General features: G+C 41.7%; 1 protein-coding gene across 6 annotated transcripts in view; it reads right to left on the reverse strand.

Moving 5' to 3' along the window:
• The window catches only part of TNRC18 (trinucleotide repeat containing 18), a 459,641-nt gene that overhangs the window by 359,302 nt on the left and 87,081 nt on the right, over positions 1-13,258 (reverse strand). For all 6 annotated transcript variants that reach the window (XM_073633133.1, XM_073633134.1, XM_073633132.1 and 3 more), the window contains exon 4: positions 2,392-4,041. In XM_073633133.1, coding sequence (XP_073489234.1) covers positions 2,392-4,041 — 1,650 coding nt within the window. The remainder of the gene's footprint in view (positions 1-2,391; positions 4,042-13,258) is intronic.

A 13,258-nucleotide genomic window follows, 5' to 3' on the forward strand; every position in this document is an offset into this window, starting at 1 on the left:
TGACCAGGTCATTTTTTTGCAATACGGCAATGCGTTACTTTAACTGACAATTGCACAGTCATGCACTGCTGTACCCAAATAAAATTTCTCTACAAAATAGAGCTTTCTTTTGGTGGTATTTGATCACCTCTGCGGTTTTTATTTTTTGTGCTGTAAACAAAAAATACAATTTTGAAAGAAAAAAAAATTTTTTTTTACTTTCTGCTATAAAACATAATATCCAATAAAAAAAAACAAATCACATTTCTTCATCAATTTAGGACAATATGTATTCTGCTACATATTTTTGGTAAAAAAAATCCCAATAAGCAGATATTGGACTGATTTGCGCAAAAGTTATAGCGTCTACAAACTATGAGATATTTTATTTATCTTTTACTAGTAATGGCGGCAATCGGCAACTTATAGCGGGGCTGCAATATTGCGGGAGATAGTCGGACATTGACACGAATGCAGTGATCAGTGCTAAAAACATGCACTGTCCCTGTACTAATGACACTGGCTGGGAAGGGTTAACATCAGGGGCGATCAAAGGGTTAACTGCGTTCCTAGCCAGTGTTTTAGTGTACTGTGGGAGATGCTTTTACCAGGGGAAGACACAGATCCATGTCCCTTGCTTTGCAGAGACACAGGATTCATAGCTTCCCTCCTGTCAGACCGCCGTTCTGCCTCTGTGCTGGATGATCGTTGCGTATCGAGTCCGTGGTACCCACAGATCAGCTCTTGCTGTGTATAATCACATGCACGCCCCCTACCCGGAAGTGTCAGATCATGTATAGGTACGTGATCTGGCGCAGAAGAGATTCCTTGCCACCGTATATGTAAGCTATATGGTCGGCAAGTGGTTAAAAGGAGGCCGTTAGACTTATATACTCCTTTTCTGATCTGTCCAGTCTGAAAGTGAGTAGGGATACATTTCAAATTCTTTATAGATGTTGGAGCCCAAGTGGTAGCAGATTCCACTTTACCCTTTGAAATGGACAAACTTCTTTAAATATTTAGTACTGCAATTTGAATTTCTTGCCTCTCCTACAAATCGCAAAACAGAAAATAAAAGCCTGGGACAACTTACCTCTGTCCCATGTAAACAAAATCAATTTGATAAAAATGAAATTACTCCCTGCCATTTTATATATTCTCAGACACTCCGCAGTCTGGATCCCACAAAAGCATTGTAAATAATTCAACCCTGCAATAGCGACCTTTTTGTGTCAACTCTGCAGTAGTGACCCCCCACCCCGTCACTCTTGATTCAGACTATCTGTACTTCAGTGGCCCTGGATGTAAGGCCCGCCTGCCCTGATCTGTATGGCTATTTATTGCCTTCTTTCACATGCCCACAGATGGTTGGCATCCAGCGCTGCGAATGCCGTGGTGGTGCTGGAAACTGTCTATCTAGGCTCCTATGAGGCCCTTGTGAATCTCCTATATAGAAATGCCAGCACCCCACTTCCTCTGACGATCCCTGGTCTAGACGCTTTACTTTTTAGGTTGCGGGAGGAGGTGCTAGAGCTTGACTGGGAGAACATCTGGAAAAATCCCATGTTAGAATTGGTCTCTGCTAAAGACTGAAAACATTTTTTAAAATTCTTCACAGGAATTTTTTTTACCCCTCAATGGTTACATAGAATATACTCCTCTGTTCCATCAAAATGCTGGAGATACTGGCTCAGCCAATTTTGCCCATGTGTTTTGGAACAGCCCTTTATTTTAGACATTTTGGAGAGCTTACACGCTTCATTTTCAAATTGACCACTGTCCCAGTTTCGCTGAGCATTGGCATTTGTATATATAAGGCTTGGTTAATTCCTTGGCCCCTACAAGGGCACTCAAGACCCTGCTAGGCCTTCTCTTATTCCACACCAGGAAAGCAATCATTTTAAAAGTCGAAGTCTCCTATAGCCCCTACACTAGATTTATGAAAGCACCTAGTCAATTCTGCCATTCCACTTCACAAATTCATGTATGCGTCCAGGAGCTGTGTCAAGAAATTCTCTAAGGTTCGCAACATTTGGCTTAATTCACCTTCCACCATTGACTTTCAAGATGCAAAATTATTTATTATTTTCAATCTTTAAATGTCATCAATGTTACTTGTGGTGGTCCCCTCCAATGGTGACTTGGAGTATCCCTGCAGCCCTTAATAAAAAGGTAAGCCTGATCGCAAAGGGAACAAGTTTTAGCATTCTAGGAGTTGCTTCTGGTATGTCGACATGCTATTTTTGTACTTTACCTCGCTACTGTTGCGAACCAAGTGCATATAGAAACAAAAATAACCAAACACAGGCTTTAAAACCCAAATACCCAAAGCTTGACAAACAAAATCAGTCAGTTGGAATACATGTGAAACAGTAACAAAAAATGTTGCACTAAGACATAAAATGATCTTACCTTTAGAGGAGGCAGATTTATTTCCACTGTTGTCCTTCTGTCGGGCAACAGCTACAGCAATTCCAACAGGTGGATTACGCACTTCTACTTCTCCTTGGAAACCCACTGTATCCTTTATAAATAGTTTAGTACTTCCAGGTCTATCTGGATCTCTCTTAACATCTTGATGGGACACACTTTGCCCCTTTGCAGCTTTCACTTGAGATTCATCCAACCTCATGCTTCCAAGTCCCCCAAAAGGGCTTTTCTTGTCACTACTTTTCCAAATAGCTGCCTCTTTCTCAAAATTTCCACTGTATTTAATAAGGCTCTGCATAGCACAGCCATCAGAGTGAATAAACGGATATGTAAAATCAGAAGGGGGTTTGTTGGAACCCAAAGTCTTTGGTTCCACACATAGTTTCTTTGCTTCCTCTTTTCCATGACTCGTGAAGTGTTGTGCTGATAAACCATCCATTTGTGAAGACCTAAAATCAGTGATTTCTAAATGCTTCACTTTCTGTTCTGGGGGGTTTGCAAGGGGATGTCCCGTGTGCTGATGAGAATCTAAAAACCCAGAGACCTTACATTTTTCTTTAGAGTGGTCACCTTGCCTGCAGTAGGTAGTACCAGTATCTTTTGTAGATATGGATATTCGTTTTTCCAAAGAATTAGCTGTGGGAGTGTCTATTAGCGAATCAGATACACCTTGACTTTTTATGGAAGAGTTACAGCAAATTACAGACCCCTTCTCCCTAAATACCTCCACTCTTTTAAGTTCATTGTTAGAAACTTCATGGAGAAAATGTGAATATAAGACTTCGGCCTTTTCATCCAGCTTGCCAATCTCTTTTCCTTTAAAGTTATGGATTTGGTTGCCAACTTGTCTAGAATCATTCTGTTCCTTCAACACCTCAAACTGAAGCTCACAAGTTGGGGTAACTGTGGTCTTTATCTTATCACTGTCCTTGCTTTGTACTTTGATGTTGTACATGGAAGTGGGGAGAGGCTGTGCAAGAACTGGGGAAGAGGAACCTATTTTACACAAGTTTGAGGGATGTAATGAAGAGCAGCTGCACAAGACATTCAAAGTAGTAGCTGGAGTCACTGCAGAATCACTGCGTTTTGCTCGATTTAAACCTTCAGGTAGCAAAGTCTTTACACTTTCATCAAGCCTGCTTGCATCTTTGCAACATTTGTCGTCCTCAGAGCCAAGTGATTTAACAACTGAATCACTCCCATGGTTGTAACTACTTAACAGAGAGGTCTGAAGAGTGTGTGTAGACTTTTCGCTGCTTCCCGAATAGTGGATCAGAGCTTGTTCAGAAATGAAGGAAGAAACATGGTCCCCAATCTTAGGCACCCTAGGAAGACCACTTCTCTTCCTCTCTTTTTCCATTTTAGTCTCTGAATCATGATCAACCATTTCACCAGAAAATGTCTCCTCAGATCGTCCATCTTTTTTTGATGTGCCCATTAACTGAGAATTAAACAGTTCATTTCTGCAAAACTTTTCCTTAGAGTCTTTGGAAGCATCTCTTGAATTTTTGAAGGAGTGACACATAGCATCAGTCTCATTCAAACGGGAATTCTGTATCTGGTTTGTCGAAGTCTTCCCTATAGATGGCCGAGGATGATATGTTGACAATGGAGCAGAAAAGCAAAAGCCATCTAGAAAAATTATACAAAAAAGCAGCTAAGTGGTTTGGTCACTTCTACCGGATGAAGGAAATATTACTTTCAGTTAATTTACAATTGTGTTAAAAAAAAAAAAAAAAAACACAAATAAATTAATTCTACTTAAAGTAGAACTAAAGGCAAGACTTTTTTTTTTATTTTGGATAGAGTAAGGGAGTGATATAACCCTTGTAAGGTTTATTTTTGCCACCTGGGTCCCATTGGTGGCGATTTACATTCACTTCCTGTTCCGTAACCAAAACAGGAAGAAACAATATAGGGTTGAAAGAGAAAACAAAGAGGGCCTCTCCAATTAGGTCCTACCTCTTTCCAAAATTATTTAGGACTATTGCGGTACCAAGGGAACATACACAAGGGTATAATAAAAATTCATAAATTTATTCAAAAATGGGGTATTAAAAAGTCCTGCAAAGGACACAATATGAACCGTGACACAATAACACAATCACAAAATAATTGTTTACAGCAATGTTAACAGACAAATCCTATTGGTAGTGCCCACACAACAAAAATGAAGGCGCATAATATAGTACTTGCAGACGTGACCTCTACAGTTTCGCGGTCAAGTCGCTTCTTCAGGAGGCGTCCAAGTATATGTTCTACAAAATGAGAAAAGTACAATATCAACATTACAAAACATGTCTACAATGAAAAACATATCTAAGAACAACAAGTGTAAAAATAGATATATAGTATTAATATTGGAGAAGGTAATCATTGTTTAATATTGCACTCACCCACCTAGGCCCACAAAGGGGCTAGAGCGACACTGTGAGACGCCCACAAGGAGGCGTTCCCTCCTGAAGAAGCGGCTTGACCGCGAAACTGTAGAGGTCACGTCTGCAAGTACTATATTATGTGCCTTCATTTTTTTTGTGTGGGCACTACCAATAGGATTTGTCTGTTAACATTGCTGTAAACAATTATTTTGTGATTGTGTTATTGTGTCACGGTTCATATTGTGTCCTTTGCAGGACTTTTTAATACCCTATTTTTGAATAAATTTATGAATTTTTATTATACCCTTGTGTATGTTTCCTTGGTACCGCAATGGTCCTAAATAATTTTGGAAAGAGGTAGGACCTAATTGGAGAGGCCCTCTTTGTTTTCTCTTTCAACCCTATATTGTTTCTATACATTTAAAGGATGATGGTACCTACAAATGATACAATACCCCCTTTTTATTGAATTGGTGGCATACTTTTGAACAAAACAGGAAGAAAGATGAAATCCCTGCAAATTAAAAGAATGTCTTGGGGACCCCCAGGTCATCGGAACTAGTATCCCCATTGGAAGATTTTCTATTACTTTTAGGGGAACAACCCAAAATTTGGGATTTTCTTTTACTATCAATTTCAATAACGGTAAACAAGACAAATACAGGGTAAATCTCCCCAAAGGGGACACAGACCGCAATAAAAACTGACAGATGATCTAATGCATCTCCACTCTATCCACAATCTCCTTTAGTTATACTTTAAAGCAATATTAAACCCTGACTTTTATAGGATGTAGGAGTTCTAGTGTATCAATTAAACATTCCCAAGCACAAGCACCTTACACATACAAGTATCATTCTTTGATGCCACCGGCCCCACACTGAACCGTGCCCTTACCGTGAATTTCCTGTTGGGGACCACATGCAATGAACACCAGGACACAAATGACAACACATACTTGCCATCCTATGCTGCATGCCTGTGTGTTAGTAGGAATGCACTAGCATACAGCATACATTTGTTTCTAGTCATGGTAAGAAATGTGCATGCAAAGGAGGCTTCCACAGGACCCTTTCAAGGGAAGGCAGCTACCCTATAAAAGGACAGCAGTACTAGCGCTGAGGGAAACAACTACATTCTAAAGAAAGGAAACATGGTACACATTAAGAAGCAGCATACATGTGTGGAGAAATGTAATTTGATGAGGATGCAGGAAATGATTGCCCAACAGGATAAACATGAGGAGTGATGTGTTTTGTTTTGACTTGAATGTTTTCTGAGTTAGGCTAGGTTCACACCTAGGCATTTAGTGCATTTTGCAGTTTACAGAAAATGCCCCCCAATGTAGATCCATTGTCAATCACAATGCCCGCCACCACCATCGACCCAAAAAACAAAACAAAAAAAACGGTCCACACCCGTTGTCTGACAGGTCTCAACTAAGAGGCGGGGCAACCCAATGACACACCCCCACCCCTCTGACGTCGGCGGCCCAGCATGTGCGTTTGTTTTTTCCCTTTAGTTTTGATGTTTATTCATTAGTGTTTCATTAAAAAAAATACAATTCTTTTAAAAAATAATTTTAGTTTATTAATGCAGATTGCTTTTTTTTCAATATTTAGAGAATTCCAATATCTACTGCTGTCCATAGATAGTCCATTTTTTCAGCCAGCATGCTGACCTAAAATGTGGCCAGCTTAATATGTACAGTATTAAAGCCAGAAGCAAATATTATATTGCAGCTTACCATTTCTTAGATGTGATGGCTGCACTAATTTTCTTTTTAGGCTCCCTTTCTATTTTCACCTGGTTTTCAAAGGAACAAGCTCGCCAGCAAAATGTATCAGTTACAGAGACGAGACAAACAATTTAACACTACCAGGGGTGCTTACAATGATCAGCTTTTATTTACGTAAAACCTCTATGCCAAAAGGAAAAAACGGTTTGCTGTTAACTGCTTATAGGATGGAGTCTGGCTTCAATTTGTTAGTGTATTTAAAACTGCTAGCACATCCAACACTCCCCTCTCCCCAGACGGACAATGCTGCTGTCCAAAGATGCCCCTGTGCACATTCGTCAGAGTGGGGGCACCGTAATGAAGGTGATGTGTGTTACTGGCCAAATCAGCAGGTGGAAGCAGAGGTTAAAAAATAGGTAAAACCCCCCCCCCCCCAAAAATGGTACAGTCATCACTTCTAAGGATTGGTAAGCTGCAACATATTCAATTTGTGGTTCTGGATTTAAAACCGCTTAAAGAACTAGGAGAGACAGAGCTGTCAATATCAGACATGGGAACAGTCTGAAACTGATGGGGAACAGCAGTTAGAAAGGCAGCCCTATCTTGTATTTATCATGCTTTAAAATGCAGCTGCTGTAATGTATACTAAACAGGTGGATATATGGCCAATATGTACGGAATACTCACCTCATTGGGGAGTGCACAAGCCTCCTTTTGTTTCCTTCCCTTTGCGGTATGTTTTAAATACTGGTTCCTGGGCAGATAGGACTGTTTATTACAGTTTTGGTTTGTGCTGTCTCTAGCCACAATGCAAGCTCACCTTGTTAGTACTCTCTGTAGCCCTTGTTGATTTACCATAATTTATATTGGCAATAGGCTTTTCTATTGCCTTGTAGCTCAGTCAGATACTTGCTCCTCCCCCGACTCAGTATTTGGCTGCCTATGGGTGTTTAGCCACCTGCCGTCCTCCTTCTGGACCGTATGGTCCATAGTCTGATACCTACTAGGATACTTTATGGCCGTTTTGGCAGTAATATTTCTCTCTTTTCTCTAATTTCCTTTACTTGTTCTTCTCTTATTTCTCCTCTCCCTTACGTTCAGGGCTTAAATTCTGCACAAAAAACTAGTGAAAGTTTTCCGGTACCGTTGGAAACTCTACATCAACATTGCGTGTCCCCAAGAAATTCATTTTTCGGTCTCTTATTCAATTAAAGTGGGAGTAAATTTCCATCTCTGACTCTTACCTATAGGTAGTGTAAATATCTCCTAAACGTGTACAGTTTAGAAGATATTCACTGTACATGCAGCCAGTGGCATCACTGACGCATGCACTCTGAAGGAACAGCCACCCGGGCTGTTCCTTCAGAGCCCTGTACCATAAACTGCGGCTCCCACGCGCATGCGTGGGAGTGAAGTCATCACGGCTTCTGCCAGTCACACAGCCCGAGTCCGCAATCCCAGAAGGAAGACGGGTGAAGATGGGAGCGCCTGGAGCGATGACAGCTCGCGCTGGAAGGGCTTCATTTTAAGGCAAGTTAAACAATATGCTAGTATGCGATTCATACTAGCACATTATGGCTTTACCTTGCAGGGTGAAAAAAAAAAAAAAGTCCAGTGGTTTAGTACCGCTTTTAAAGTGTTACTAAACCCACAACAGTAAAATCAGTCCGTATATGCAGAAAAGCATACTTGTTAAACTCACTGTGGAACTTAAGGGCTTAATCCCCTGCACGGTGTAAAAAGGCTAGTTGATCCTGTATGCACAGATCCTCCCCTTCTTGCACGGTCTCCAAAACATGTCCAGATAAGACAGAGTTACTGGAGTCGGGCTGCACACGCTCAGTTTGGTGTGTACTGCTATAGAGTTTTTTTTTTTTTTCTTAGAAGGTTGCATGTGATCAGCATAGGGCCAATCAGCACTGTCCAGACAGAGGGTCAGGGGTCCTGTATTCTGATAGGTCAGCCGATGCAGTATGAAAACTCCTACAAGCTTTAAAGTGGTTGTAAATCCTTACAGACCACTTTTACCTACAGATAAGCCTACAAAGGCGGCTTACCTGTAGGTACTGGAAATATCTCCTAAACCTGCATGGTTTAGGAGATTTACCATATACGCTTGCGCTGACATCACGACACGATCGTGCCCTTTCTATACAGCCCGTGCCCTGACCGTCGGCTCCTGGGCACATGTGTGGGAGTGACGTCACGCGACTCCAGGCCAGTCAGAGACTCGGATTCCATGACCCTGGAAGGAAGAGGGGTGAAGATGGACGCGGCCACCAGTGGGGACATCGCAAGCTTCATTTGCAGGCAAGTGCCACATAATGGGCTAGTATGCGATGCATACTAGCCCATTATGCTTTTACTTTGCAGGGGAACAAAGAGGAAGTAAAACCCATCAGGGTTTACTTCCTGTTTAACCAGGCACTGATAGAAGTCACAAGACTTCTATATACTGCAGATGAGAAAAGATATTTAGTAGTATATATTTACTAAAATGATTGCATTTCCATGTTCTGTGTACTGTGGGAGACCAGATATATTGAATGCAGTGTCCTGGAGTTTAGTAACACTTTAAATAAATACTTTGAGGCCCACTATCCCATAGTATACCAGGTGAATGCTACTACAAAGCATAGAGGGGTCCTGGTGGCCTTTCACAAGACTACCCCTTTCCAGTGCAGGAAAAACTGTCAACCTGAATGGCAGGTCTCTCCTGCTTCAGGGACTCCTGCAAGACACTGAAGTTACTATACTTGCATAATATGCTCCGAACATGAACCCTGGTCCATTCCTTTACCATGTCTGTTTACTCTTGGCCACTAACTGACTGGTTGCGTTACTGCTAGCTGGAGACTCCAACTTGGTTCTCAAATCCAAAATCGACAAGTACCCCCCAGAGGCAAAAATGCCATCCCTATTGATATCATTGATATCATGTTCCTCTCTAGGGTTAAGCCAAACACCCCCCCGATTCGTACCAGAACATGCGAACAGGCAAATAGTTTGTGCGAACATTTAAACCCTATTAAAGTCTATGGGACACGAACATGAAAATCAAAAGTGTTTATTTTAAAGGCTTACATGCAAGTTATTGCCATAAAAAGTGACTGGGGATCCAGGTATTGCCCCAGGGGACAAGTATCAATGCAAAAAAAAAAAGGTTTTTAAACTGTTTTTTCAGTAGCAGTGATTTTAATAATGCTTAAAGTGAAACAATAAAAACGAAATATTCCTTTAAATCGTGCCTTAGTCTGCCTGTAAAGTGGCGTATCTGAGCAATCTGTAGAACAGTGCCGCAGCAAAATGACATTTCCAAAGGAAAAAATTTAATTGAAACTTGCTCGCGGCTGTAATATATTGCCAGCTCCCGGCAATAAAGATTAAAAACCAAGGAAAAAAATTTGCATGGGTTCCCCCCAGTCCATACTAGGCCCTTCGGATTTTAAGAGGAACTCCGCGCTCAAAACTGGAAAAAAAAATGGTGTGGGGGTCCCCCCCAAAATCCATACCAGGCCCTTATCTGAGCAAGCAGCTTGGAGGACTGAACCATACCAGGCAACATGCCCTCAACATGAGGAGGGGACAAGGGCCTGTGCTTGACATACCCATTCACAAAGTGTCACAAAGTAAAAATCACTATAGACAGTTTTTAACAATTCCTTTACTGAAGGAAAAAAAAAAAAAAAAAAGTGACCCGCGATGTCCAAAAAAAAAGAAATGAAAAAACTCCACCTCCATGGGAGGCCTCCCGGCAACTGTTGTCTTTTCCCTTTGACAGCTCTTATTTTGGCAAGGGCAGGGCCACCCGCTGACATAACCAGATGACCACTGCCCCCCTCTGATGTCACATGTCAGAAGGGGGCAGGATCACACAATTATGTCACCAGGTGGCCCCCCTTGCCTATATAACAACCAAGAGACAGCAGTCGCCGTTAGGCCTCCCATCAAGGCAGAGCTTTTTTTTTTTCTATTTTTGGGTCCGTCAGGTGGTGCAATTGAAGATGGATGGACATCGCAGGACATTTTTTTTTTAAATCTTTTTTTAATAAAGGAATTGTCAAAAACTGTCTATTGTGGTTTTTACTGAGGTACAAGGTACCCGATACCCATTCACATAGGGGGAGGGTCAGGATCTGGGGGCCCCCTTGTTAAAGGGGGATTTCAGATTTACGATAAGTCCCCCACCACCACTCCCCAACAACCAAATGGCCAGGAAGAGGTCCCTGTCGCCATCAACATGGGGACATGTTGATGTCCTCATTATTTGCCATGTTGTTTCCATTGCTGTGCCCAATCTGGGACAATGGTGCATATTTGCTGGACTTGCCCAAGAGTGAACAGACTGCGGGTCAGAATCTATGCCTTGCTTCACACACTGCTTCACTCTAATCTTAAGAAGAACTTATCTGAAGTCCTTCTACACAAGCTGATCAACCCCCCTTTCTGTTTGGAATGTCAGCTAGCTGCACATCTAATAGCAAGGGCTTGGAAATCTCCTACCCTCAGCTTTGAAGTGGTTAAGCATTGTATGAATGACATCATGATTAATGAAAAGCGGACCGCTATTTTGGCAGATTCCCTTGACAAATTTCTTCGGGCTGGCCCATAGATTGATCATGCTCACCCATCTAGATTTGACCACTTTTGTTTGACCATTACATTTTTGGCTACTGAACACCCATGGAACCTCTTTCTCTTTTCCTTTTCCCCCTCCTACTCTTTCTTCCTGTCCATGGCTTTTTCTTTTCCTCCTCTTTTCCATTATTCAGTTTTTCTCACTTTGTTTAATAAGTTAACTACACGTACTGGCAGTGAAAAATTTGATTATAAAGTCTAATTTCTTCTCATTAAACAATAAAGAGGTTTACACTTGCCTGCTTTGTGCAATGGAATTGCACAGAGCCACCCATTACTGCCTCTACTGGGGTCCCCTGCCTTCAATCTTGGCTCCTCCTCGTCTGTGTCCACCCCCTTCCCCATAATATATTAGACACACACAGCATGTCTCGGCCCAGCCATCACTCACTGGATTAGACTGACAGCAACAGGAGCCAATGACTCCCATTGTTCTCAGCAAAGCCTGTGAGTTAGGTACATGGTAAATCATTTTCTGGAAATCTTCCAGGGCAGCATTGAGAGAAGGCTCCGCTCACCTAACAGGAAACACATCCACCATTATTTAAAAAAATAAATAAAGAAGAAGAATCATACCTCTGAGCCTCAGTAACAGTACCAAATGAACAGGTAGTCTATACAAAGTATATTACCACAAACTGCCAATTACAATAAATATAATAAAAGCATGGGAACAGGAAGCTGTGCTGCCCTGAAATTCTCAGAAAATGAGTTACCAGTTACCCAACTCTGTTTTTTTTATTCCGGTCATCTTCCGGGGCAGCATTGAGAGGATTAGCAAGCAATACTTACTTTGAGGTAAGGGACCACAGCGTGGAGAACCTTCCTATCAAAGGACTGATCCTGGCTGAATAGGACTCTTTCCTATAATGGGAGATGAAGGTTTGAAAGCCTGACCATGTCGCTGCTCTGCAGATCTGTTCAGGCGAGGTATCTGCTTTCTCCACCCAAGCTTTTGTGGAATGTGCTGTAGTTCATTGGAAGAGGTTTTGTTTTAGATTAATAAGAATGCATAATAGGGTCTCCTATTCTTTTGCGATTGTGTTTTTTTTTAAGCCCTTTGATCTCTATTGGGTCCTGAAAGGGGACAAACATAGCCAAGGTCTTCCTCAATTCTTTTGTTTTCTCTAGATTGGCTACGAGACACCTTCTTACATCTAGGCTGCAATCGTTTTTTTTTCCTTTTATGTTGAAAGCATTGGCACAGAGACATGATCGCCTCTATTTTTATTATTATTAATATCCTGGGACCTGTGAAATGCTGAAGAAACTTTAGCTAAAAAAAACTGGATCTGGCTTCAAATTATCTTGTCCATAAGTATGGTGCAATAGGGTTCCAAGATAGAAAGGGCTTATACTGCCTGCCGAGGCTAGGGACACTAGCAGAACTGTTTTGAGTGTTGGATTTTTAATCGGGCAGTGTTCAGTGGTTTGAAAGGAGGTTTTTAGGAACATTTATAGATCCAAAGAAGGAAAATTCCTTCAGGGTGGTGGTTTCGCTCTAGCAATGGATCGCAGGAACCTTTTTGCCAGTGGCTTTTCTGCCAATTGTACTCTGAAGGTACTATATGTTAACTTGGGAGGAGTTACCTTATAGCATATAAATCATATGCCCATTATCTTTGAGCCAGGCTTCAAACTTTCTGCAAAATGTTTTCGTATGTCTCTATAGTCACCTTTTCCCTGTTAATCAACAGAGTGGAAATAACTCTGTAAGAATATCCTTCTGTGGGACAGGGAGCTGTAAACAGGGGCTGAAAGTTGCCCAGGTCCTGCAGAACCGACAGTTTTCAGCCCACGTGTACCAGAAATTAGCTTTTTCCTGCTTACGAGGTCTGTCGGTAAATTTTGAAAACAGGGAGGTCCTTGATTTTCAGAACAGGCCATCGTTTAAAAATGGAACCACTCTAATCCCGTGCAGTCTTCGTGCCTTCAGTGTTTCTGCCAGTACTTTTGTGAATATACTCAGTGTTGAGGAGAGGCCAAATAGCAGAGCAGTGTGTTGTAGGTGTAGCACCCCCTGCTGCCCTCTTATTGCAAACCTCAAGAACTATATAACAATAAAGGTGTTCACTCGGGCCTGCAACACAGCACT

The sequence above is a fragment of the Aquarana catesbeiana genome, linkage group LG06, assembly GCF_042186555.1.
Source record: "Aquarana catesbeiana isolate 2022-GZ linkage group LG06, ASM4218655v1, whole genome shotgun sequence".
In the NCBI taxonomy this organism is placed as follows: Eukaryota; Metazoa; Chordata; class Amphibia; order Anura; family Ranidae; genus Aquarana; species Aquarana catesbeiana.